This window comes from Vanellus vanellus (genome assembly GCF_965231255.1).
Source record: "Vanellus vanellus genome assembly, chromosome: 1".
Lineage (NCBI taxonomy): Eukaryota > Metazoa > Chordata > Aves > Charadriiformes > Charadriidae > Vanellus > Vanellus vanellus.
In genome coordinates, this window is record NC_138905.1 from 75,409,947 (window position 1) to 75,436,998 (window position 27,052).

At 40.0% G+C, this 27,052-nt stretch overlaps 1 protein-coding gene across 1 annotated transcript in view; it reads left to right on the forward strand.

Annotated features, from left to right (window-relative positions):
* Positions 1-27,052, forward strand: part of ABCC9 (ATP binding cassette subfamily C member 9) — a 78,950-nt gene that overhangs the window by 34,003 nt on the left and 17,895 nt on the right. Inside the window, exons 17-31 of the mRNA XM_082480582.1 lie at positions 3,394-3,504; positions 4,443-4,515; positions 6,176-6,281; positions 11,677-11,715; positions 13,195-13,296; positions 14,713-14,797; positions 15,296-15,376; positions 16,390-16,527; positions 17,020-17,145; positions 17,836-17,932; positions 20,028-20,275; positions 21,210-21,358; positions 22,114-22,183; positions 22,997-23,154; positions 26,062-26,154. Coding sequence (XP_082336708.1) covers positions 3,394-3,504; positions 4,443-4,515; positions 6,176-6,281; positions 11,677-11,715; positions 13,195-13,296; positions 14,713-14,797; positions 15,296-15,376; positions 16,390-16,527; positions 17,020-17,145; positions 17,836-17,932; positions 20,028-20,275; positions 21,210-21,358; positions 22,114-22,183; positions 22,997-23,154; positions 26,062-26,154 — 1,676 coding nt within the window. The remainder of the gene's footprint in view (positions 1-3,393; positions 3,505-4,442; positions 4,516-6,175; positions 6,282-11,676; positions 11,716-13,194; positions 13,297-14,712; positions 14,798-15,295; positions 15,377-16,389; positions 16,528-17,019; positions 17,146-17,835; positions 17,933-20,027; positions 20,276-21,209; positions 21,359-22,113; positions 22,184-22,996; positions 23,155-26,061; positions 26,155-27,052) is intronic.

Consider the following 27,052-nt stretch of genomic DNA (forward strand, 5'->3'; position numbering starts at 1 on the left):
GCCTTCTCAGTTTTTATAAAAAGCACAGGTGCATTTCCTGTGGTTATGGGGTTTGTATTGTATATTACCAGGATAACTCATTGTATGTTGGGCATTTTTAGATAGGATCGATTCCTGGTCTGGGAAATTCAAAATTGGAGGTGGGAAAAACAACACCAAACTTTGTGAAACAGGAATTCATTCCAAAATGCTGTTTCTGGAGCCCTAAACATATAGTGAATTTAAGTAAAATTTAAAGGGAAAAAAACCCAAGGGAGATGATATTGAAGGGAAAAAAAAAACAAGGGAGGATCTTTGCTCACAAGCTAGTGGGGCTCATTGACAGAGCTTTAAATTAGGCTTGAGGGGGGAGGAGGGCAATATTGGGCTTGCCCGTGACAAGCTGTGGCATGACAGGCAACAGTTAGAGGGACAGTGATCATGCACTGGTGGAGTTCACAATCCTGAGGGATATCGATCAGGGGAAGAGTAAAGTCAGGACCCTGAATTTTAGGAAAGCAAACTTCCAGCTCTTCAAGGAGTTGGTCAATAGGACCACCTGGGAAACTGCCCTCAGGGACAAGACAGTAGAACAGAGCTGGCAGATCTTTAAGGAGACTCTCCTTAGAGCGCAAGAGCTCTCAATCCCCAGGTGTAAGAAACCAGAAAAGGAGGGCAAGAGACTGGCATGGCTGACTTGAGACCTGCTCGTCAAACTAAAAGTCAAGAAAGAGATGCACAGGCAGTGGCAGCGGGAACAGGTATTCTGGAAAGAGTATAGGAACACCCAGTTGTGTAGGGATGGGGTCAGGAAGGCAGCTGGAGGTGAACTGGGCAAGGGTTGAAAAGAATAATAAGGCTTCTACAGGTATGTCAGCCAGAAAAAGAAGTTTAAAGAAAGCATACCCCCTTATGAGCAAGACTGGTAACAACAGAGGAGAAGAAAGCTGAGGTACTCAACAAATTTTTGGCCTCAATCTTCACTGGCAACCTCTGTCCCCACACCTCTCGAGTAGACAGACCACAAGGCAGGGACTGGGGAAGCAAAGTCCCTCCCACTGTGAAAGAAGATCAGGTTCGTGACTGCCTGAGGAACCTGAAATACAGAAGTCTATGGGACCTGATGAGATGCATACCAGAGTCCTGAGGGAGTTGGCTGATGTAGTTGCCAAGCCACTCTCCATGATATTTGAAAAGTCATGGCAGTCTGGTGAAGTTCCTGGTGACTGGAGCAGCATGGCTTCACCAAGGGCAGGTCCTGCCGTTCCAGCCTAGTGGCCTTCTATGATGGAGTGACTACATCAGTGGACAAGGAAAGGCCTACGGATGTCATCTATTTCGACTTCTGTAAAGCCTTTGACACAGTTCCCCAGAGCATCCTGCTCTCTACATTGGAGAGATATGGGTTTTGATGGGTGGTCTGTTCAGTGGGTGAGGAATTGGTTGGATGGTTGCATCCAGAGGGTAGTGGTCAATGGCTCAATGTCCAGATGGAGATCAGTGACAAATGGCATCCCTCAGGGGTCCGTACTGGAACCAATACTGTCCAATATCTTCAGCAATGACATAGACAGTGGGATCAAGCGCACCCTCAGCAAGTTTGTGGATGACACCAAGTTGAGTGGTGCAGTTGACACATCTGAGGGATGGGATGCAATCCAGAGGGACCTGGACAGGCTCAAGAAGTAGGCCCATGTAAACCTCATGAGGTTCAACAAGGCCAAGTGCAGGATCCTACGTCTGGGTCAAAGCAGTCCCCGGTATCAATACAGGCTGGGGCATGAAGGGATTGAGAGCAGCCCTGCCAAGAAGGACTTGGGGATGCTGGCGGATGAAAAACTGGACATGAGCTGACAATGTGCACTCACAGTCCAGAAAACCAACCATATCCTGGGTTCCATCAAAAGAAGCGTGGCCAGCAGGTCAAGGGAGGGGATTCTGCCCCTCTACTCCTCTCTCGTGCGACCCCACCTGGAGTACTGCAGCTCTGGAGTACTCAGCGCTGGAAAGGCATGGACCTGTTGGAGCAGGTCCAGAGGAGGGCCACAAAAATGGTCAGAGGGCCGGAGCACCTCTCCTATGAGGACAGGCTGAGAGAGCTGGCGTTGTTCAGCCTGGAGGTCTCTGGGGACACCTTATTGCAGCCTTTCAATAATTAAAGAGGGCTTATAAGAAAGACGGGGACAGACTTTTTAGTAGTGCCTCTAGTGATAGAACAAAGGGTAATGGTTTTACACTGAAAGAGGGTAGATTTAGACCAGATATAAGGCAGAAATGTTTTACAGTGAGGGTGGTGAAACACTGGAACAGGTTGCCGAGAGAGGTGGCAGATGCACCATCCCTGGAAACATTCAAGGTTAGGCTGGATGGGGCTTTGAGCAACCTGATGTAGCTGAAGACATCCCTGCTCATTGCAGGGGGCTTGGACTAGATGACCTTTAAAAGTCCTTTCCAACACAAACTAGGCTATAATTCTATTATTCTAAGATTCTATGAATTGGGAAAAGTTGGTTTTTTTTTTTCATTTTGATGTTTTTCTAAAGCTAGATATTTCAACTGTTTCAAACTGATTATATAATTTGAAATGTGGCTGAAACTTGAAGATCACAACAGAAAGAAAGGATTAGCACAAAATAAGTTCTATTTTGAGTGGATTAAAATTAGTTTGCTAACCCAAAACATTTTTCTTGTTTCCCTGGGTTAACAATTATAATAAAGAAAACAAAAATTAAATTGTTTCAGCATTTATTTTGTTTCTCCTGTCCACCTTTTGCCCAGCCCTACAGACAGAGACAGACAAAATCTAGATGATGGAGAGAGTGAAAAATAAAGGTAGTATCTGTAAAGATTAAATCAATTACTATGTACAGCCCAGCTATAAGGAATCACTAAGATTACGTGGATTCAGCTCGATGCAGTGGTGCTTACAAATACCACAGGTAGCCGTGAATGAGCTAGCTCCACAGTCACTCTTATGCATTAGCGAGGTGCTCTGCACAAGCTAGTTTGATACGCTTCTCACTCCTGCAGCTATTCTGCTTCCAAGACCCAAACTGGTAACTCTGCATGACATATTACACTTTTACCAACACAGCTTTGTTTGGAGCCAGTTCAGGTAGGGCAGACTTTACCTTGCGGTTTGAGGAGCAGGACAGAGCTGAAATTTGGGATGGTTATGCATGGGAAACCAAAAATCAGATATTTCCTGTGCTTCAGTTAAGGGTGTTTGGAACATTGCGGTATGTGCATCACAGTAGTGTGTCTTTATCACCACACATATTGAAAAGCACTGGTTTCTTCTTGTGACCTAGACTGGCAGTAAGAAGGGGAATGGATTGTTTGTTTTATAGGGAACCAAATGCTGTCCTCTCTTGAGAATTCCAACTTTTCTCCTTTCTTCTTTTCCCTATGTAGCACACCAAGGCCATCAACAGGAGGCAGCCCTTGAGGTATCAGCTTGAAAGCTATGAACAGCCAACAAGGAAGCAAACACGTCCTGTGGAGATAGATGATATCGCAATCAAGGTGGTTTGGAAACATCATCTCATTCTTTATGAGGAGCAGGTCCTCCTGCAACAGTACCATTTGCTGCTGTTCTTCCAAAGGCAAATTGTCCATTCAAAGAACAAGCACTTTAGCCAAAACTAAAGTGAGAATAATTCTCTTCAGACCAGCTTTTTATAGTGGTTCTCTGTCTTCTCAGGAAACAGAGGCATCATGAGTCTGAAGGAACAAAAGATAGATAGATATGCAGATAATCTGATATGCAGAAATTAATATAGAGTTTTTTAGACTTCCTCTTCATGCATTTCTCTTTCACTCTTAGAACCAGGATCAAAACCTTTAAGTCATTTTTTGACATTTATTATGGTGTGTCATTTATTATGACATTATTTTAAGTCATGTTGGCCAACTTTCCCCCACATATGTGCTCTGTGCAAAGAATGTTTCATGGCCCTGTCGACTCCAAAGTATGCACAAAAAGGCTGGGGTGCACTGGGGCAAATTTTTCTTATGCCCAGCATAAACCTTGTGAATATTCAATTTGTACTTTGGGAATACATTCACAAGGGTCCCTACATCCCAATATGCAGAATAATTCATTCCTTTATAAGCTGTGCTATTTAGATTGTTACCTGTGAGATCTTTTGATCATTATTCTTAGTCTTTAATTTTGTACTTGACAGAAACATTTGGTAAATGGAGTTCAACTCAAGATCATCCCTTTATTGCATTTTATACAGTATATATATTTGTGTATATAACTTTTCTTATTCACAAACTTCTGAGTTTGGCAATCTCTACTAGCCTGAATTGCTTTATTTTATTTATGAGCATACCTCACCCACCTTGTCTATTAATCAGAGATTTCTTTTAGTAACATATTTCAAATCCAAACTAGATATTCTGTTTGTTTTTCCCTCACGTGTTTATATATCTGACATGTGGCAATTGTCCTGTAGGTGACTAATGGATACTTTTCATGGGGAAGTGGTTTAGCTACGTTGTCCAACATAAACATCAGAATCCCAACAGGTAGGATAAATGCGCACCTTAAACATGGAATACGTAATATGAAATTGCTGCTAATTCTATTTCTTGATGTTGTGAAAAGCACAAAGCCACACATTTAGGTTTTCACAGGAAAAAAAATGAATGTTAAAAATGTATACAAGGTCATGAACTGTATTGGTCGTATAGCTATGTCATTAACCTAAAGTACTATAAATAAACAAAAACTTAAATGTTTTTTACATACTTATATAGTTTATATAGATTTTATAATAGCAGGAACAAAGTTAAGAGTAAGAATAAATATGAAATGATGGTTTTTAAAAAATAATTATCATTTTTAATAGGCAAATTAAAAAAAGAAAGAGGAAGAACTCCATACTCATTCAAATCAAGGGTCCATCTAATTCAGTATTTTATTTCCAGCAGTGGCTACCAGTGGATGCACAGGGACACAGCAGTCATACATTATACTTCTCTTACCATTCTTCTACATTGCAGTCTCCCACTTCACATCTATTTTCATCTCAGAGAATTCCTTAAGCCTCATGCAGTTTGTCTGTCAAGAAATCCTCAATGAATTTCTTTTTCAATTAATTTCTCTTTGTCCAGTTGAGTTCCTGTCATTTCTTACATCCTCGGTGTCTTTTGTCTAGGAGTTTCACAGATTTACAAAACATTGATTTGTTTTGGAAGACTTACATAGCAAGCATGAGAAGTAGCAACTTCTTCTTCTCCTCCTTCTCCTCCTCTTCCTCTTTCTCTTTCTTCTTCTTCTTCTTACCGTAAAATCCTAACACTTTTGGTGTTTCATGTTATTAAATAGTCTTATATATTATTTCTCTATCCTATCAAGTGTTTAGTTTTAAAATAGCTTATTATGTTAGGTTGACACATCTTAGGTATCACATAGTTATTAAGTAATTCCGAAGTACTATAGGTAATCCCAAAGTCTGTATCATTCGTTTCACCTGTAGCATTAGGTGTCCCATACACGGATGAACACTGGCCTAGCGCACCACCAGAAGGTCTTTGCTCCAAGGAGTTTACAATCTAAGGCCATGGGTTTACAAGCTGGGTGAGCCCGTCTAAGGGTTTACCTCCTTTAGAAGGAATGAGACCATTAACTCCCCAGCTGGCGAGAAGCTCACCTGGCAAATGCACTAGCCAGCACAGTTAGTGAGTTCGGTTAGTTTATGGGAAGATCTGAGGAGCACCTTTGCCACTACAGAGTGGGACTGAAGGTAGGAAAGCGATGGTGGTAGGGAAGGAGAAGTACAGCAAAGGAGGAGAGTAGTGGATCTTCTTTGAGTTGTAGTTGCTTTATTAGATTGGCCCAAAATTTCAAGGAGCCACAATAATCACTTCCCACTTTGTATCATTTGACCCTAAGAAACTTCAATAAAGCAACAGATTCCCATACAGTGTATGATAATGTATGTCAAAGCAATAGTCTCATTCCTTTCGAGATTTCTTATAGTAATAAGTACTTATAGTGTCCATTAATGTATATTTCCATACATGAATACATGCAATATTGCCCATTCACATAGTGGATGCTAACAAATGTAACCAACTATTTCAAGTGGCTTAGAGTTGGGTCTAGTTAGTCCTTGTGGACTTGAGTAGAACTGGTGTTTTTCTTTTTTTGAAAATGTTTTTGTTATTATTATTATTATCATAGGTCAGATGACAATGATTGTGGGTCAGGTTGGCTGTGGCAAGTCGTCACTTCTCCTTGCTATATTGGGAGAGATGCAGACGCTGGAGGGAAAAGTTCACTGGAGCAAGTATGTTTCCTATAGCTCTTAATTGCTGTATTCATTTAAGAAGGATGGAGTTGGGTTTTGCTGTGAGAAATGTAAACTTCATGTCTCAGAACTGCATGTTAAATGATTATTATCACACAGATCCTCTCTGGAGGGCATCACCTGCAAACTTATGAAGGATTTTCATAGCTGTCCTGTTTATGGTTCAGATCAGACTGCCTCAGGAAGGGAGAGAGGATAGCCTGGTGATTAATAGCTAATATACTAATGTATTATAATATCTAATATATTAGCCCTATCAAATGACCTGAATAGAAGGCATATACTATTCCCGTTATCCAAGAGTTTTCCGTGCTGGGATTGGGCTCTGGATTTACAGTACTGACTATAATTGAAGACAGCCTTACAGCAAATAACACCCATTACCATGCTGTCTCCAAACCCCGTTTTGGTAAGAGCAATGAGGTGCAATTTACTTTTGCTGTGTTTCATCGAAGGTGTTTGCAGTCTGGTAACCTTTCAGACAGTGCTTGCAACTCGGGTTGTGCGAATAACGAAATTCTTCAAGAAGCATCGGCGGGGTGGGATAGTTAAGACGTAAAAGGCAAAACAGGGCTCCGGTATGAATTCCTACCTAGATTATTAACTCAGCATCGTTACTCTGCTACTGTACGCACCTGTGAAAGCATGACAGGCTGGAGCTTCTTCTGTAGTGGGGTACCAGCATACAGGAAAGGCTGTCTTTCCCACCCAGTGATGCTGCTGCTAGCAGAAGAAAAAAGGAGATGTAATAACACGTGAGTGATGCTTTTCCCCTTCCCTGGGATCTGCCCAAGCCTCACCTATGGAAGTCAGCGTTACTCTTCACAGTCATACGTGCAGAAGGCAGCCTGAGCACACCAAATACCTAAGGACTAAAAGCTCTGAAGAAGCTGTTGCCGAAGAGGGAATTGCCAGTGAGGTCAGGCCTCCAATCCGCATAAATTCAGATCCAGTGAATGAGAACTTCCTACAGAAACTAAGCAGGGCAGCAACCACTTTTCCAGCCTAGGCAGGGCAGAGGCTGCGGAAGGGATGTGCTGTAACCCCAAGACTTGTTCTTTGACTTTAAAGATCAGTTCTGTTTCCTTAAAACTACCGAGCCAAACTCTTCTTAATTCGCTTTTTGAGGAGAAAGGGTGAATTTTGGCACAGAGACCACTATTTTGTTACCCCATCCCTTGAGTAGTAACCTCTTGTGTGATCTTTCTTCTTACAGCAATGGTGCAGGCTGGATATTTTTGCTTTTCCTGTGCTGCTATGCGTGGCATTTTTTGTTCCCCAGCCATATTTCACTGTCTGCTATTCTAAATGTATGATCTCACTGGAGTAGCAGGTACAGTTGGAGCCAAGGCCAGACTAACTTTAGTTTAATTATAAGTGAGTTTAAGCTTCGAAGGCTGGAGAATATGTGACTTACCACAGTTAATTTCTTTGGGACATATAATGAAGATTTTGACTTCACAATCAGGCATTTTTTTTTTCTGAGTAGTTTAAGAAAATGCAAGGAGTAGAGTTCACCTTAAAATTATTCACACAGCTGTTTTCAAAGGTATATTTGAGAAAGGATTAAAGTTGTCCTAGAGAAAGATATGGAATATTAGGAAGATCAGACAAAAGGAGAAATCTTAGGAAGATACTAGAGACAGATTGTGAAATACTATTTGTTTCACATTGTTCAAGAGGGATTAAGATCGTATTTTCAGTTGATTAACATAACGAAACAGGTAACTCATGCTTTAGCAAGCATCTCAGGCCTTACTGAGTGACTTTTTTCATTGCAAACTCTCTTTTGGTACTGTGATATAGCTGATGTCAACATGGTTATGTTTTGCTGGTAATTTCAGACTGCCTGACAGACAGACGAATACAGAAGGATACGTCAGGTATTTAACTAAGTGGATCCTGTTCTTTACAAAACTATAATGAAGGTCCTGTTTACTATCTTAAATCCCTTTCCATGTGATTCCACATGCATGACTAACGCAGCTACTGATCCAGGGATGAAATGCAGGCTAGGTGAATTCCCCAACAAATTCAGGTATAACAGCACAGTAATAGTAATGATGGACCTAATTTCAATTCCCGTTGTATTGGGGCAATCCTGCAATGCATCGTTGTGAGAGCCCATCACCGGGTTTGAATACCCTGTTGCTGTTGTGGTTGTTGGCAGTGAGAGCTGTATGTCCTGCTGCCAGGGTTGTCCCTGGTTTGGGATCTTAGGAAAGAAAGCGTGTTAGTGTATCTTTCTGCAAGAGATCTCGGCCAGGGCAAATCTTATGGGCCAGATCTCAGTTCTTCCCACTTATACAAGACATGCCTCAGACAGATTACAAACCTGAGACAAGGAGCTGGCTTTTTGTTTTCCCAGCGAGCAATCAGCTAGAGAGACTTCTTAAACACTGAAGCATGAGGCTATCCAGATGCAGTGATTCAGCTGAGCCTGTTGCAGATCTGAGTTATTAAGTCTATACAGGGACAGATGTGGGGAATATGCAGAGACATGTATTCCCCTCATCCGCACCAAACCAAACAGTCAGAACCCTCTTCTCAGGCCACCGAGCAAAGATGAGCAGCTAAGTGGAAGCCCTTCACTTAGTGTAGATTTTCTGTACGTCGGACCGGTTTCTGTGCAAACAGGCTGTTGTGTACTAAGTGAAAAGCACAGGAAACACAAGAATTATGAAATAGATCCTCCCAAACGGCCTGTTCTGCCCTCAAGCTATGGAAGGCTGAAAAAGAAAAAATAGAAAAAGTCAGTGCAATCCCCTCAGAAGGATTACCAAGTACAACTCCTTAAGGGGAGGTTGTGACCACAGTAGCTCATAGAAAACACTGAAGGGCCTCATCCACAGATGGATAAATGGTCAACCAGATAAATGTCAGTAGCCAAAATCAGCATACCTACTAGTGCTGCTGTGCTGCTATGGCCACTTGGAGGGACAGGAACAAATTCCTCCAAACTGCTGGACAGAATTTGTGTAGATTCTTCGTCCTTGTCTTGCCTCAAATCTCTTGCCTATATTAGCAGAGGAAATGGGTCATTCCGCCGTTACAGTGATATCCTAGAGAATTTGTATGCCTTTTGTCTCCTCCATTTTCATTTTGTGGGTTGAGGGAATCTGGGCCTGGTTAGAGATGCATTAGTCTGTTTTAAAACATCCAGAGTTAGCATAAAAGTTGTCCAAACTTCAACAAGGTTTCTTTTTGACTTTTCCTTAAAACTTTGAGTTGAATACATTTCCGACAGATCAGTTTATATATCCAACATTTTATAAAAATATCTAATCAACATAGTCAGTTTGGTCTTTCCTACCATTTCAGACTTGAACTCACCATGCCCCATTTTGGGGAATATGTATATTTTATAGTATGGAATAAAAATCAGTATAAATAGCCACATTTCAATAAATAAATTAGAACTAAGAGTACTAATCCCAGCAAGCAAATAAAACACTCTTTTTAGAAATCTCAGGAACTTCTGTTTCAGCCCACTCCCATGCCCTGGAATTGCATCACTCTTTCAAAGTCAGTAGGCTAATAAAGTACAAGACCAAATACTTAATCCCCTTATTTGTGAAGGCCCCAGGTCAGCAAAGGCCTTATATGTGTTTATTCATGAGATTATTAATGAGTGTGGGTTCTCATAGAAACTTCACTCAGAATTTGGAAGAATTAAAGTGTATTTGTCAAGCGAAGAGTGGAATGAAATTTCTAACTAAGGAAGAATAGTTTAAGAAATGGAGATCCTAAAATTGATCCTTGCTCATTCAGACAATATATTTGATTATAATAGCAAGCATATTAAATCTGGTGTGGAATTGCAAGGGATCCGGCAAGGCTTGTGCTCAGTTTTTGTTAAACTGTACTTCCGAGGGCACTCCCAAATAGATACGTGAAAGCATTATCCCTTTCTCTACCATTGCAATGCTCTGCTGATAAAAGTTTCTCTTTTTTTAATAGGGGAAATTTAGGTTTTCTAATTTTTGTTTGGCTTGACCTAATTTCCAACCTCTTTTTAATCTCTTATTAGACTCCATCTTTTGCTTTCTCATGACTTTTTTCCATTGTAGAGAAGACTGGAAGCTTCCGCTCAATAAAGGACCAACTCTGGTGAAGCAATATCTGTTTTGAGCCTCAATTTATGGCTCTCTAACCCTTTTGAGATAACCAACAGGCCTTATTCACTTCTGAGTAACATCTTCTCTGGCGATAGGTGCACGAAGGAAACAAACTGGTTGTGCATTTCAGGAGGCATGATATATCAAAGTTCTTACAGAGCTGATGTGCAGCCCAGAAAGCAAAATGTCTCAGTTCTGGCATTTTGGGAAGATGCTTAACACGCTAGTCTGGCATTACGAGGGCTCTGCTATTAGAATTTTTATGCCCTTTGCCAGACTTGGATCATCTGCTTATGAGTGCAGCTGCAGTTACTGGTATCCCAGAAGGCAAGCAGGCATTTCTGTCTCAGCAGTAAAATATTTCATCTGGAGGATTTGTAGGCCTGGGAGGGGAGGTTTTGTTTGTTTGTTTGGTTGGTTTTTTAAGTCAGGCAAATAACACATTAACATAATTTTTCTAGTCCCTTCTAATGCCTGTTTCCATTTACCTAGCACAAACTTACTCTTTTAGGTTTTGCACTTTGCAGTGACGTGTTGCTATGCCTGGACACGAGCACCGTTGCTGGTCCAGAACTGCTTTGCCGTTCCATGCCCTCGACACTGTTAAGAAGTCAATTAACAAACAGAGGGAGCTGCAAAATCATTCATGTCATTACTGCCAGTGCATGTTCTTCAAAATGTATTTCATGGATATGATCCTTAAGAAGCAGAGGTTGACAAGAAAAGCCGACGTGTTGTCATGCCGTGCATGGCTTCATGTAGCCTTACTGCTATAAACAGGTTCAAAATCTGTTCTGATTCAAAAGTGTGTTTGCACCTTGCAAATCATATCTGCAAAGCTTATCGTTGCTTCAGGAGAAATTTGACATTAGAGTACTTACCAACTTTCGCAGGTCATTAGCGGAACTGTGTGGAGTAGGTAACTTATTGCTTGTCAACCTTTCATATGCCCAAGCAGTATTAATAACTTCATTTACTTCATTTTTAATAGGTTTTACAACACCCTTTTCATTTTTAATACGTTTTCTAACACCATAGCTTGCCTGTTTAGCCTTGATGAACTATGGATACGAAACTGTTGTTTTTTAGAAAAGTTATATACTTTTAATTAGACCTTGTTTATTTTACCTTTAAGAACAAAAAAACCCAAAGTGATGAAATATGTACTTAACTCCAGTTTCCCTGTATATAAAACTGCACAAAATGTTATTCTCTGTATTTCCTGCTTACTAAATGTCATTTACCATAACTTACAGTGTAAATGAAACTGAACCTTCTTTTGAAGCTTCCAGAAGGTATTATTTCTGTTTTTAGTGTATCATAATACACTCATTCATTTCTTCAGAATTTCCTCAAACCTTCATCTTTGTACCCTTCAGCCATCTCTGTTTTCTTACCATGTTGATTATCATTTACCATAGGATTAACTGACAGATTGTGTTAAATCCAGTGGATCCCAATCTTCTCCAGCCATTGTACCACTACCTCGGTCTTGCCTGAAAGATGTTCGGTGCTCCCAGCTCCTGTTTGACATCACTGGGAGTTTAGTGTGCTCCATATCTTGCAAGACAGGGACTCCAGATCCAAGACATCATTACATGTACCCTCCCATGTGTTTGCGTGTTTTCTGATCAGCGCTGGGTTTCGTGTTGCTTGTAACCCAGATGATTGATTGATGACTGTGTGATGGAGCAGGGCACACAGCGTGCGACGGGAGCCAGCTGTGCTCCAGCTGAAGCCAAGCAGTGTCTCCACCGCTAGCTTCAGGGGAAGGGCCTGCAGGTTTAAAAGAAGGGCAAGCTAAGCTAAAAACACGTCATAAATGATAGAGAAGTAGTGGCACACATAGCTGCGGTTGGGAGCCACACCATGATTTGCTACCTGATAATCCTGAGGACATACTTCGTACTAGTGCATACTGAACCGCTAAAACTCCTAAAAGTTTTAGGATATTACTGGCTGCTTCTAACCAGCTATTTCTCACGCCCTAGTACCCTCTCTCTCAATAGCAAATCCTAGATGCTTACATACAAAGCTGTATCAAATGTATGGTTTGAAGCAGTATCATCAAAGAGACTGAGAAGGAAGAGGTCCAGAGGGACCTGGACATAAGTAAAGGAGCCAGAAGCAAAGAACATTCATACCCCTATTGTACACCTTGTATTAGGTATTTAGACACATTTAAAGTATGTCTCATAAATACTTGGGAGACTGTAGTGATTCCTTTCCGATCTGTATTAAACTGCCCTCTTTTCCAATTATCGTGTCAGTCCCCTGAGGATCTAATAGACTTAAAGGAAAGAAGCGTTCGCTGAGAACAAAGTATTTCCTGGGCACACCATGTAAAATAATCTAAAACTTCAGAAAGCAGCAAGTCAAGTGTCCTAATGCCATTTGAACAGTGCCTTTTCACTACTTGTTTTGATGTTAGATGTTAGAGAAAAAAATACCAAATAACTATTCTGGTGAGACTTTAATCATTTTGATTATTTATAATTTTTCTTTGGATTGAAATTGAGGTAGGTACCAGCTATTTATAGGAGAATAGAAAACAACTTAGAGTGTAGTTGTTGCCATCAGGGGAGAGAGTGGGTGCTGTTCTAACAAAAGCATCTAATTTAAAATTCTTCACTTTTGTAACAGTTGCTTTGCCTGTGCATTTCCCTGCATTTTTATGAATGCACATTCGTAAAATTAATTTTTAAAAAACTGGTTCTCAGACATTTCATAATATGGGTGCTTCACTTTTTACTAACGCTCTTATCTGTCTACAGTAGAAACAGGTACTCAGTGGCTTATGCGGCGCAGAAGCCATGGCTGCTGAATGCAACCGTGGAGGAGAACATTATCTTTGGAAGCCCATTTAATAAACAGAGGTAAATATCAGCCTCCTTGCAAAAACACCTAGCAGCTTCTTTTAAAGAGGTTTTTGGCTTCTCCTTCTGGAGGAAATTTGTACATTGTGAAAAATATCAATGCATGCGATCCCTGGTGTTGGAATTAGCTAACTTGACTTTAGCCATCTCAAAGGAAGGTTTATATTTGTAATTAGTCTTTCAAGGCTCCCCCTCTAACCGGAGCGCACCTCTAAGATGCTTGTGAGAAATCACACAGCAGCAGTGGCTCTCCATGGAATACAGCAGAAGCCACATGTGTATTTTTCAAGCAGCTGAAGTTAGGTGAGTTGAATCCCATCTTTGGAGCCTACTGACATATTTTTGTTTTGTTTAATGGAGCCTGAGGTTGCCAGAGGACTCTGGAAATAGGGGTTCTAGGCATATTTCCACTGAGTTGATGTGCTAATCCTGTTGTGATCGAGTTACTGGAGCAGCCACTTTACAAAAACACTGCATGAAGATGGGGTGCCTCAAGGAAATAATCTTAATTCTTTCTTTAGAAATACAGAAGGGAGTGTGAAAAATGAAGTGCACAGCCTCTGCTGTGCCTATCCAGCACTTGCTTCTTGCGCCCTTCTAAATGGTCAGCTAACGAAGGCAGTGGAAAGTGACTTGATTTAAGGAAAACAAATTGCTGATGTTTTCAAAGGCAACACTCCTTGTTTTAAGTTATTAAAAATACATCCCATTCCTCTCAGTGTCTGCTTTGTTAAGATGTATGACTCCATTGCTACTTTATAAAAACTCAGCAATAACCAAATATCTCAAAATCCAGATGAGCATCTAAAATTTCAGGGACCAGATTCTTCAGCTACTGCATCCATCAGCCTAACTTCACTCATATCAAAGGGGCAAGGCTGAATTACACCACTCAGATGGTCTGATCCCAGTTGCTTACCAGCAGATCATCTGTGATACCCCACAGACCTAGAAATCTCACAACAAATTTCAAGTTTTCGCAAGTGGTTTCCTGCTTCTGGCAAGACCAGGAGCACTGTAAGGATCCTTTGTCCTGTAATATCACACCGAAGTAAATGAAGAGGCGCTTGAAAAGGGGAAAAATAAGAACTCGTTGGAAAATGGCTTCAAATACTCCAGAGTCCAGCAAAACAGCTCTGTGATAAGGAGGAAAGTACTCAATAATTTATGTAACTAAATCTTTAAAAAGTTGACTTGCCAATAAGGATGTCCAATAAATATGTCATTTTTTTGCAGTGCTTAGTTTACAATGCTCCATGATTAGTTGCTGAATAATCATTTTGCCCTACTTACTTTCTCAATTATCCAACCATGACAGAGCCATAATAACTTAGCAGTGAATTTGAGCTGGAGGTTTTTGTGTTGGCGAAATAAATGGCTGGCTAAATAATTGCAATGACCATATTGCTTTTACAGGTACAAAGCTGTTACAGATGCGTGCTCTCTGCAGCCTGACATTGACTTACTACCGTTCGGTGATCAGACAGAAATTGGAGAAAGGGTAAATAATATGAATGCTTTTAAGTCTGCTTAGCCTATGCATTAAGAAGGCGCTGTCTGATGTCACTCAGACAGATCTAGTCTGTATTGGGCTGTCAGCCTGCTAAATTATTGTAATTCATCAGGGGTTGCTGCAAAAAAAAAACTGTAAACTTTTTTGCTTTCTCAGCTGTTTCTCAAATGGTTTTTTTTTGATCAAAGTCTCTTATATTTTGCTTTCAGAATTTTATTCTGGTATTGGCTGCATTTTTCAATCTAAGCAGCCTACTGTGCTCAGAGAAGCTCTTCATAGTTTACACTTACTCATGATCAGTTGCTGAATAATCGTTTTTCTTCTGATATCATATGAGGATTATGCTTGTTTATCAACTAGATTAGCATTTTAACAAAGCTTTTTATTTTTATTGGGACTCTGTATAATTGTAAAGAATCACATTTCCAAAGTCCTATCATAATGTTTATTCAAAGATGCATATTTCTGATCCATTATATTCATTAGGGGATTAATTTAAGTGGCGGCCAGCGACAGAGAATCTGCGTAGCTCGAGCACTCTATCAGAACACGAACATTGTCTTCTTGGTAAGATTTTTCTCTTTCACATGGAGCATGGAAAGTTAGTAATAATAGTGTCATTCCCTTTATTTAGCTTTAGAAAAATTTATGTTAGATTTAGAAAACTATAGGGACTTGTATTCAACTCCAAATCCAAGTTATAGAGATAGGAAATAAACATCCACCAGAGGCAGCATCAAAACATACTGGGAGAGTGACGAAGGTGGGATTTCCTACAGAGATTGACACTGGAAGAGTAGAACACAGTGTCTAACTCGTGCTCGCTCTCAGTGGTGTCCTAGTGTCAACATAGTCCCACTGAAATCAGCAGGACCCCTGACAGGGAAAAGCACCATAGTGCAACTACACGAGCAATGAACAGATTGAGTGTTCAGCAGTCTGCCGCAGAATGCTGTGGCTTCAGACAAATTTTCCCTTCTCTGACACTAATTTCAAGGCATGTCAGGAATTTCAGGAGGCTACTGCTCATGAAGAGGCTGTTCGAGCCTCTTCAGAATTAACCAGGGACTTCTGTTCTTAGAGAAAAAGTGTGTGCGTATTAATATCCTTACCTGAATGTTGTCCTATTGCTAGCCACACTCACTCAAAGTGAAGACCAAGCCACATCTGCAGTTTAGTTGCAGGAAATTAGAACAGTTCCTAACTCTGCTTTATTTTCCTGTGTCATTTTCCCATCAAAATTAGGCCCAAGCTTGGCTCCGGATCCTGGCATTTTCAAATTTGGATTGGAAATTTCAGTTCCTGCTAAGGATTACTCCACACTGTCAGTGTGGCACCAGCACTGCACACATCTAAACACAAAAAATTGATTGAGTCCATTGCTATGAATTGAAGAGCAATGGATTCTCACTCACTGTTTCATAGTGCGTCCCTCTGACTAAGTCTTATTCATTAGAGAGAGATGAAACATTAGTAATGGCAGATGCTTTCTAATTAAAAAAAAAAATCTTGAAAGAAAAAAAAAACCCTACTTTTTGTATCCTGTTCTAATTTATTTTTTAAATTTGATTTGATTGCAGGATGACCCATTCTCTGCACTGGACATTCACTTAAGTGATCATTTGATGCAGGAAGGCATTTTGAAGTTTCTCCAAGAAGACAAGAGGACTCTTGTTCTGGTGACACACAAGTTACAATACCTACCACATGCTGACTGGGTAAGAGAAGAGATACCATGATGCAGGTTTGCTACTGGTGAACATACCCTTGAAGTTAACACCACAACGCTTGATGAAAACACTATTTTTCTGTGTAATAGAGTCCCTCCTTCTTAATTCCATATGTCATGTGTCTAACTGCAACTTTACAAAAATATGGATTTTATAGTAGAAGGAACAAATTTATTTTTACATTATCTGTGTAGGTTTTTTCTATTGGAAGCCACTGGCAAATTGTGACTTAATTGCAAGTATGACTATTACTTATTATCCATATTTTTTACAAGTACAGGTAAGCATGGCTTATAGAAGTTTCAGTTTATGAGCTGTGTCAACAAGCTTAAAAAGTAATTAATCAAATACTGAACACAGTGAGCACAGAAATTTGAATAATGGTAATCTCACCAATACTGAGATCCAGTGTCTTGTAGGATCTGGGTCAGTGCCTATGGTACATTGCTGAGCAGACCTATTGGATGCTTTCTCCCCTAGATCATAGCAATGAAGGATGGAATGGTGCTTAGAGAAGGGACACTAAAAGATATCCAAAACAAGGATATTGAGCTGTATGAACACTGGAAAACCTTGATGAATCGCCAAGATCAAGAATTGGAAAAGGTAAATAGGAGCATTTGAGCAAGGATGACCTTTCTGAAATGAAATGCTTTTCAGTTAATTTCTAAAAAAACAAGCCATGTCAGGACACAAGTTTTAAACTAGGCATTAGGGAAAAAAACACATGAACTGTGAGGAACGTTAAGGACTGGAATAGATTGTCTAGGAAGTGTGTGGTATATCTGTCATGGGTGGTTTGTAAGGACACGTTAGGCAAACAACCTTTTGGAGTGCTGCGCACAACTGATCCTCTGCTGGGGCAAGGGGTGGGCTAAGGGACATCCTAAAGCATCTCTCAGCCTTTTATTGTGTTATTGCCATGAGCATTTAGGACTCATAGAATCACAGAATCAGAGCATGGTCAGGGTTGGAAGGGACCTCTGGAGATCATCTAGTACAACCCGCAAAGTCCAACCCCAAAGTCCAACCCCATCATCTAGTCCAACCCCCCAATTCTCTACAGACTATTTCTGAAGTTTTTATCATTCCAGAAGAGAGGGAATGAAAGAATGGAAGAAAGAGAGAGGGAAGGAAGTAGACAAAGCAGGATTTTCTGAAAGATAAATCCTAAAATACTGTGCTTTTGCATTCTGTGAGCTAAATGGTCCAAATAAAGTCTCTTTGAGGTTACTGTTGGTGCTACCATAGTGGCAGATAGCTAAGCTCTCAAATTAATAAGTTTCCTTTTTACAGGATATGGAAGCTGACCAGACTACTCTTGAGAGAAAAACCCTTAGAAGGGCCATGTACCCCAGAGAATCTAAATCACAACTGGAAGATGAAGATGAAGGTATGTTTTATCATTTCACTTTATTTACTCTATTACCATGTTTCATTGCCTTTCCACTTGAATAGCTGGCAGTTCTTAGCAATGAAGCATGAAGATGCTGATGACACCTGGTAATAACAGTGGAAAGTCCAATATTTTGACCTGTTTACAATGTGACTTGTTTAAGGGATTCTCCATAGATTTCTCTAAACATTGTGCAGGGATAAGGGTCTAGCAAAACAAGTTAATTTCTTTGCTAACTCATAGTGCCTGGAGGTATTGAGGGGTGAGATAGAAGTAAAACAACAGTAAGAATTGTAATTAAAGCAAATTGAGGTAGCTCTGCCTAGTCATTGGCACAATAATGTTAGATCAGCTGTAGCCCTGTCCCTCAGGAGATATCTGTGAATGGTCTGTTCTGGGCTTTTAAAACACCACCTTGTGATCAAACTCGTAGCTACTTTCAATTCCTTTTTGGATATGGAGTTAACCTGCTATTTTTTCTAGCTACGACTATTTATGGGAGAAGCTTTAGGCTTTGTTCTCAAGCTTACCTTATTGTTCCCCCCAGGTCTTGTTGCTTTTAGAGGTGCAGATTGAGGTTCACATCACTTTTAAAGTGGGGCGGGGGGCACAATGGTTGGATATTGGAAGCTGGCAACAAGACCCATCAAGAACATCCCTGGGATGCTAGACCAGGCCTAAAGAGAGTAGTCAGCCCTGGGAACCAGTAAGTTTGTGCCAGGAAAGAGAGAGGTGAACTGCAGGCTTCACCTTAATTCAACAGGAGCACTAATTTCAGGGATTATCATAGTGATGTTGGCTGGAGTGATCGCAGAACGCACACTGACTATTAGCAGGCTCTTTATTGCTGCCTTGTGTTTCATCTGGCAACACTCATGATGGATTGTCGTCTTAAGTCACAGGTCTGTAGGTCCTGGATTGCTCCATTTTGAAGAGATTCTGAATCACTGCACAATAGGCAGTGCTGGACCCCATAGCCCTTGAGATGGAAATACAATGTTGGCTTCATACTTTTTTGGCAAAGCTGAGCAAAACACCACTTACTATGTGCAGTCATCAGTACACTTTACCAGTTAAATTTTTGGAGAAGTTTAAATTGAGGTGATTCCTGAGCACCTCCTTTTGGTCCATGCCAGAAAGCCTTGCCAAAAACCTGTATCTTCTTTGTGGGGTAATACAGAAAACACAGGGGAAACATGTCCATATAGTCCACAGAATGCCTGCAAAAAGAAGACATCATTCAGATAAAAAAACACGTATCAGTAATGTCAGGGCAGAAATATAACCTGACATTGCATTCTAGGTCATCCATACGTGACCTAGGGAATGTACACAAAGTCTCTGTGTCCCAAAAAGTGCAGAATTTCAACTTTCAAGAAATCACTTACTAATTCATTTTTAATGTTCAAAATCAGAAATGAGTGGAAATGCTGTTAGTTCAGGGCTGCCAAGATGAGGTCAACATTTCTTTTCCCCAAGTCCAACCTGCAAGGCTGTGAGATGTATATTCTAATTACCTGGGGGAAAAAAAAAAAAACAACAGAATTTAAATGTCATGTTAATGCACCTATGAAATATATATTTCCCATAGCAGAAGCCTTCCACCAATTGTACTTCAATATAATGTGAACAATTAGCATTTGATCATAGACAAAACTTTAGTGCTCTTGAATGAAGGGAAAATTGAACTCTTTCATGTAACAGAAGTCAGAGCCTCTGGATGGAAAGCTTTGGAGAGCTTTCTAGAATCTTCCATGTGACCCAAAGTGACTGTATAATAAAAGTAGCTGAAGGGGTTGGGAAAGGCCTAGTCTCTTACTATAAAGAGTCAGTACTGAAGACCTGACTTACGAAAATATTTTATTAACAAAACTGTAACAAGTCAAAGACTGACAGTCTATGGAGTTGCTCAAAGAGCACAGAGAAGTCTTATGAAAATATGTCTGAAGTGTTTGCTGTATTTAAATGGCAAATTGAATTTTGCCCTTAAAATTAAAATTAAAACAAAAAAAAAGTCAACCAAATCCATTAAAACCAAGTATCATTCTTAGTACTGCCTCCCAGCTAACATGATCAAATTTCTGAGTCACAGAGGAAGAAGAGGAAGAAGATGAAGATGATAACATGTCAACTGTCTTGAGGCTCAGGACAAAGATGCCATGGAAAACCTGCTGGAGATATCTAACTTCTGGAGGATTTTTCTTGCTCTTTCTGATGATTTTCTCAAAGTTGTTGAAACACTCAGTTATAGTGGCCATAGATTATTGGCTTGCTACGTGGACATCCATGGACAATACAAATGAAGTCAGGAACATTGATGATGTTAAGAGCACAAATAAGGTGGGCCATATCTTGGAGCTTGATAGGGAAAAAAGGAAAAAAAAAAAAAAGAGTTCTAAAGTAATTATTTGCTGTTCATCTAGAAGCCAGCTAGTTTGGAAAGACAGATAGATATATTAAGATTGATTATTATATAGGATGGATGAATTGTTTATGCTAAAACATGAGACGATTCAAATTTTATCAGTCTTTTCAAACATGCAAAACCAAAACAGAAGCATGTTTGAGGTTAGGAAAAGTATTGACTTTTCAAAGGAAGGAATCTCATACTAAACTTTTCCATCTGGATTTTTTAACACCTAAGTCAATGACTCCATTTTCCTAAGTACTGGTTGTCCAGTAATGTCCTGTCAGAAAAAAAAAAAAAAAGTCTTCAAATGTACTACTTAAATACAATCTGCTTATAGCTGTAAATTTGACTCATATACAAATATCTTACTGGAATCCACTTAGTAAACTTTCAGAAGGCTTAAATGTGTTATATAGCCCTGGCAGATTAGTTCAAGATTTGCTCTGGGAATTTCAGTGGTGCTTGAACTTAATAAAGTGGAACTTTCCATCTTCTCTCAAATGCCTTAATTCTTGAGAGGTTCTACTTTGGTTGTCTGAGTTTCTTGGCTAAAAATTTGCATACTTTTGTATTTATCCAGTTAGTCTATCTTCACAGTTCTAAGTACTATCACTTCAAGTTCTTGAAGGGTACTGATCGGTAGGTTGAGAGATCTTAGAACTGCCAGTCCTTCTAATTATTTGAACCTAATGAACTGCAGTTCCATCATAGTTCTTTTATTTCTCAAAGATTATATTAATATAATTATGTAATATAAGTCATGTGACATACTAGCTGATTGGTACCACGTACCTTGGGAACTTCCTAGTAGAAAAGAGAAATGCATGTTTATTTCTAGGACTGATGTATTTGTTATTTTATTAGACTTATCATGTAGCTGTCTTCAGCATCCTCTCTGGAGCAGGGATTGTCCTTTGCCTCATCACATCTCTGACTGTGGAGTGGATGGGCCTCACAGCAGCCAAGAACCTACACCATAATCTCCTCAACAAGATCATCCTTGGACCAATCAGGTATGGCATAAATAATATTTCTCCTGAAAAGCTACATGGTCAAAACCCATCGTCTTTGTAACTGGGAGGGTACTCCTGTGAAAAGCTCTTGTATTTGCCCTGTTTCCTTCAAGCCCTCAAAAAGTGAATCAGGGAAGAATATTCCATGTCAGAACGTGTGAAATTCTGTTCCCTTTTTTATCTGGCTGAAACGTGTCAGGTAGCTGACACCTCCTCCAAGGCTGGGGTGTCAAGGAAGGCTTTGAGTGTAGTTCTAGCTCCAGGGCACACAGCTCCAGCTCTGAGCAATGGGCATGGTGTCAAACGATGTGGCTTCTTCTGATGGCTGGGGACAGGTTCTGTGCACGATAACTACAGTCTCTCACAGGCAGCGGGATAGCCAAAAGGATGCCCGCTTAACAAACACAGTCATCACAGTGCTGTCATGAAACAACTGAGTCCTGGTGCAGGAGGTTGAGTAGCAGCCATGGACAGGCTGTGATCTTTGGAAGGGATTGTAAATCTTAAGGGACCATGGATGAAAGAGCAGGAGGCAAGACAGTAGGTTTTTGGAAGAGGAGACTTAAAACTTTTGGTGGGGGCAATCCCAAGAGATGCGTTTAGACAGTCAGGTTGCAGACATCTGTTATGTTATTCGTATTTACTGCTTGATTTTAGAAAACAGCTGGACACAGCTCTGTGTTCTGTCTGACCAGGCTTTTTATCCAAAACTGGGATTCCTTTTTGGGTAACTTTTTGTTTAATTTGATCAACAGGTTCTTCGATATGACTCCATTGGGGCTAATTCTAAATCGCTTCTCTGCTGATACAAATATCATTGATCAGGTAGGCGTATCAATATATTCTGTTTTATTACATCTTGGCTTTGTAAATTTTCACTTATCTACTGGGTAAGATGATGTATTAAAATATTCAGTAGAGAAAGGCATAGCAAAAACAGGCTCTGGGAACGATAATAGACAAACTCAAAATAGAAAGTACGCATATTTGTAGTAAGGTAAGTGGGCAGTTAACCATTAGAATAAACATTTCCTCGTATGCAGACTGGTTGCTTCTGTTGGAAGATCTAGATCAGCAAAATACCAGATTTTGGGCTTAAACCAGGAAAAAGGATAGAATATAATAACTTTAACTATATGGAAGTACACGTGACAAATAGATGTTCCATCCTGGCTGTAGCACATGGGAATTTAGAGCATTCAGGGAGAGGAAGGGATGCTTTCACTATGGCTGTGAATTAAAATGATTGGATGAGCAATAATCCTGAATATAAGGGTGATGGGAACATGGAAGGAAGATTAAGAGGCTCTGAGAAAGAACATGCTCTTTCTCTAAATATTTGGCATATCAAGAACAATTTTCTCTTTCTTGCCTGTTATATAAACAAGGTGGAAATGGCTCCTATTTCCCCATGATCTTGGAAACACTGACCTTTAGAAAAAAAACTACTGACTCATTTTTTAACCTCTGCACATTTGAGTAGTAGGCACACAAAACCACAAAGGCTCCTCATATAAGGAGAAGATCAAGGAGTGCAGTGGTGTCATTCCGCTTTCCCTATGGTCCTCTATAGGAAAAGGCATATTGTGGTACTACTACCTGTGACAAATGCCTTGTCTGTTTTTTGTTTCGCTCTAGCACATTCCTCCTACCCTGGAGTCTCTTACCCGGTCCACCTTACTCTGCCTGTCAGCCATCGGAATGATCTCCTACGCCACTCCATGGTTCCTTGTCGCCCTTGTGCCTCTTGGGATAGCATTTTATTTCATCCAGAAATACTTCAGAGTTGCTTCCAAGTACGTATTAAAAAACTGACCTGAAAATGTCTTCTAAAAAATTTGTACATGAGAATTGTGATGGAATGTGAGGTTATAGGAGCTAGTATAAGGGGAAAATGGCCACGGCATCCTCCTTTTGATCCTGAGGTATGAGTTTGAGACATACATTGGAGGATGTTTCCAGCTGACCTGACTACAAATGGGATATTTGGGGAAGTAACACTAGTTGCATCACTTTCATACACTGTTGGCTATAAAGTCAGATGAGCATGAAGTTTGTTAATCAACTGAGCCAGCTCCCATCTGGTCAAAGCTCCTCTTTGACCTTTTGAGGGCTAGTAGAGAATGGAAAATAACTGCTTGGATTAACGTCAGTCACAGCTTTTTATTCATATTGGGGAAAAAAAAAACTGCACAAAAAGTCATTTCCACTGTACGGCAACATTTCACATTCAGAATGGCTTCTGGCTATAAAGAGTACATTTTTTCGGCAAAGAGAGTGTCATGATTTCTTAGAGTCACGCTTCTAGTGCTAACTCCATCATCTGAGTAAAATATCTTAAGCAAGTCATTTGAAGTTTTTCCTTAAATTCAATCAGCCATGCTTCTTTTTTTTTTTTTTTTAATCAGCCAGATTTCTGGCAGGATTTACTCCACTTTCTGATATTCAAAACAAACGTCAAGATGCCTGCTGACCTGCAGGGAGGCCCAAATAACCTACTACCATTAGCAGCTGTCACTTCTCGCCTTGTCCTTGTAGTATGCACATGGTGAAGCATTAACTGCTGTTTGGTATCATCCAGTTAAGAGACACGGTGATATTTTCAACTGAGCGTTCCAGTACAGTTGGCTTCATGGACAATACTCTTATTTAGGTAGCCTGAGAAGGAATTGTGTCAGTTATTCCCCTTAAATCAATGGAGCAGGAGGGGCACAGAACAACATATTAATAATTTAGCTTCACTTTAGCCTACTTTTCATCAGCTTTCCTCAGAATTTCCAAGATTTATTCCTAAGAAAACTCTATAATCAGAATTCACAAACCAAAAATGTTTAATTCTGAAATAACTTGCTTAAATTCTCTGAGATTTTTCAGAAACCTTGTTCTTTCCCCACCAGGTTTCCAAACTAATGCATGTATATGGCAGTTCACCGGGTCTCAGGGTGGCTAAGGAATCAGGAGACCTGGTTTTCATTCTTAAATGCATTATGATCTTCTGAGTGTCCCCCTGTCCTGCTACACATAGCAGTGCACACTGTTGAAACTTCTTGCTTAAAATATACAAGACTAGGCAAAAACTGATGCATTAGACCTCAGGGAAATACTACAGTTTCTCTCTGTGATTTTGTATGTGAGCATAAAGTCTCCATCTGTCTCCAAACCTGTTTCTTCCACCTGCTGTACCCATAGCCATACCATGCAACCTAGCGAGAAGTTGATCAACCCTGTAGGTCAGCGCACACATACACCCAACACCCCCATTGGCTCTGCAATTGTAGTCCATAACTACTTCATTCATTTTATTCCCTTACATTTTTCTGGGAAAGTCTGTATCAGCAAGCGTTTTGGGGGTGGGTTTTTTTTGTTTGTTTGTTTGTTTGTTTGTTTTTCAATCTGTTTAAATTAAACTCTTTTAAATCACTTGTAAAGCATCCAGGGTTGACTTCAGGGTTGACTTGTGTTCTTTCAATCCACAATAAAAATTAATAAATCCAATTTCTTTCTAGAAAAAAAAATAGTCTTGGGAAATGTAGGATGAAGGAATAGCTTCAGCCTGTATTTATAACTTACTTGCATGCACTACTTTCCAGGCATATAAGCTTCACTAATTTTTAGAAATGCAAATATTTACAGTATTTCTTGCAGCACTTTGACTCTTTGTTGTATTTTCCATTACATCTCTCAAAAACGTCTATGTATTTTCCATCATAAATTTGAAAGAGAGCATATTTATCATCAAAACATAAGCAGCAAATTCAGTTGTGTATACTATAACATTCAGCATCATGAAGCAGTTATTTCTCCTGCCCTATCCAATACAGTGTGCAAACACAGTAGATTTTTAATAAAGAGTTTAAATATCTAATGATCTGCCCTCTCTTCTGTTTATACAACTGGCAGCTATGCTAATGACAGAGTGTTACAGAAAGATGTATTTGTCTCTGTGGTTTAGAAAACGTTCATGTTTCAGGAGACTGGAACTTTTTAGACAAATATCATTGCACCATGCAGGTCCTGAATACACTGTGGCTGAATAATTGAGGAAATTTCTCATTCATATTATCTGTCAGTGCTGTCTCTATTTCAACCACTGTGATTATGTTAACACTACAAATAGAAGGTCTGCTACAGTCTGTTATATTTATGTTGTAGTACTTACAGATACTCAAAATGAGGCAAAGTTTATATGGAAAGGCACCCTTTTTCTTAGGCTAGCTGATACAGTTGCAATAAAATAGATAGATAGACTTGCAGATACACAAACTCTATTTTATACCTGATATAAGAGCCACGAATAACATGCTATAAAGTTTAAAATCAGCTGCTCTGAATTTAATTATATTAGCTGTATTAATAAATTAGAATGAGAATAAAAGGTAATTATAATCTGGCTAAAACGAACAGCAGTTTTTTATCCAAGAGAGATGGGATAATGTCATTATTGCTGTGGGACAAAGAGCAGCTTGGCTGTGACCAAAAGCTAGATCGTGGAGGTGGCTGGGAGGCGATTCAAAGGCTCCTATGGCAAGAGAGAAACGTGATATTCCTCTGTCAGTGTCTTTCTATACTACAGAAATACTGTTTTGTGTGATCCTGGAAAGAATATGTCAATACATAAAAAGTCTGTTCTTGTCTATTATGCAGTAAAATTTCGACAGAGATGTTTCCATTGTAATGGCTGATGTTGTTTTTCATGCTCCCAGGGACCTCCAGGAACTTGACGACAGCACCCAGCTACCTTTGCTCTGTCATTTCTCTGAGACAGCTGAAGGCCTTACCACCATTAGAGCATTCAGGTCTGTGAAACAAATGATTAGAGGGAGGCTTGGGCTTTGCTCTGGCCCGTGCAGCTTGGCTGGAGCACATCTGAGGGCAATTTCTTGCATTTGGTGGACTTTAATTAAGCCATCTCAAAAAAGGGAAGAGGCTTTGTTTTCCTGTTGCTTTGCCATGCCTCTAAACACTTGTGTGTATTTTCAGTAACACACTAATTTGGTTTTCCACTGAATTAAAGATTATGACTTCTTTAGGATATAGCATTTAAACTTTTAAGGTGTCCGGTTTAACCGTGCCTTGCTTGGACAGCAGGAAGCTCTTCTTTGCTGGGAAGGCGCAGGCCCCACTCCTTCAGACCCCCTGCTGTATCCCACAAGCTGTGCTATCCGAGTGCCCCTGAGTCATTTCTGTATTTAATCCGCTTCTGAGGCAGGGAGACATCATTATAGTGCTCTCCAACTGAAAGTCAGTATGCAGCAAGGGAGGCTTTCCAAGAAAACTACGACAGAACAGAACTTCACAGTCTAAAACCTAGCCTGGTCAATCGAAATCAAAAAACACATTCTAGAAGATTCACTTTTTCCAACTTTCCATGCATATATTTTTTTTTCTCTACTTACTACATGAAATATAGCCCAAATTCTCCTTGTATATTCACACGTTATAGCTGACATGACTCTGTCAAAGTGCCAGCTCGATGTTGCCCCCCAGTAAGCGTAACTTGCGCTCAGTCTGTACAGTGTAGAATTTCGAACAGGTGCAGACCTCACTGCAATGCTATTTACGCATCTATCTGATCAGTTTAAGACTGCTTTGTCGCTTCAAGCTAGCTTTAGGACACCCAGGCTGTTAGCTGAGAGTGCTGCAGTAAGGACTGTGGCAGGACAAGCGAAACCGTTGCTGTGTTGAAGAGATGTC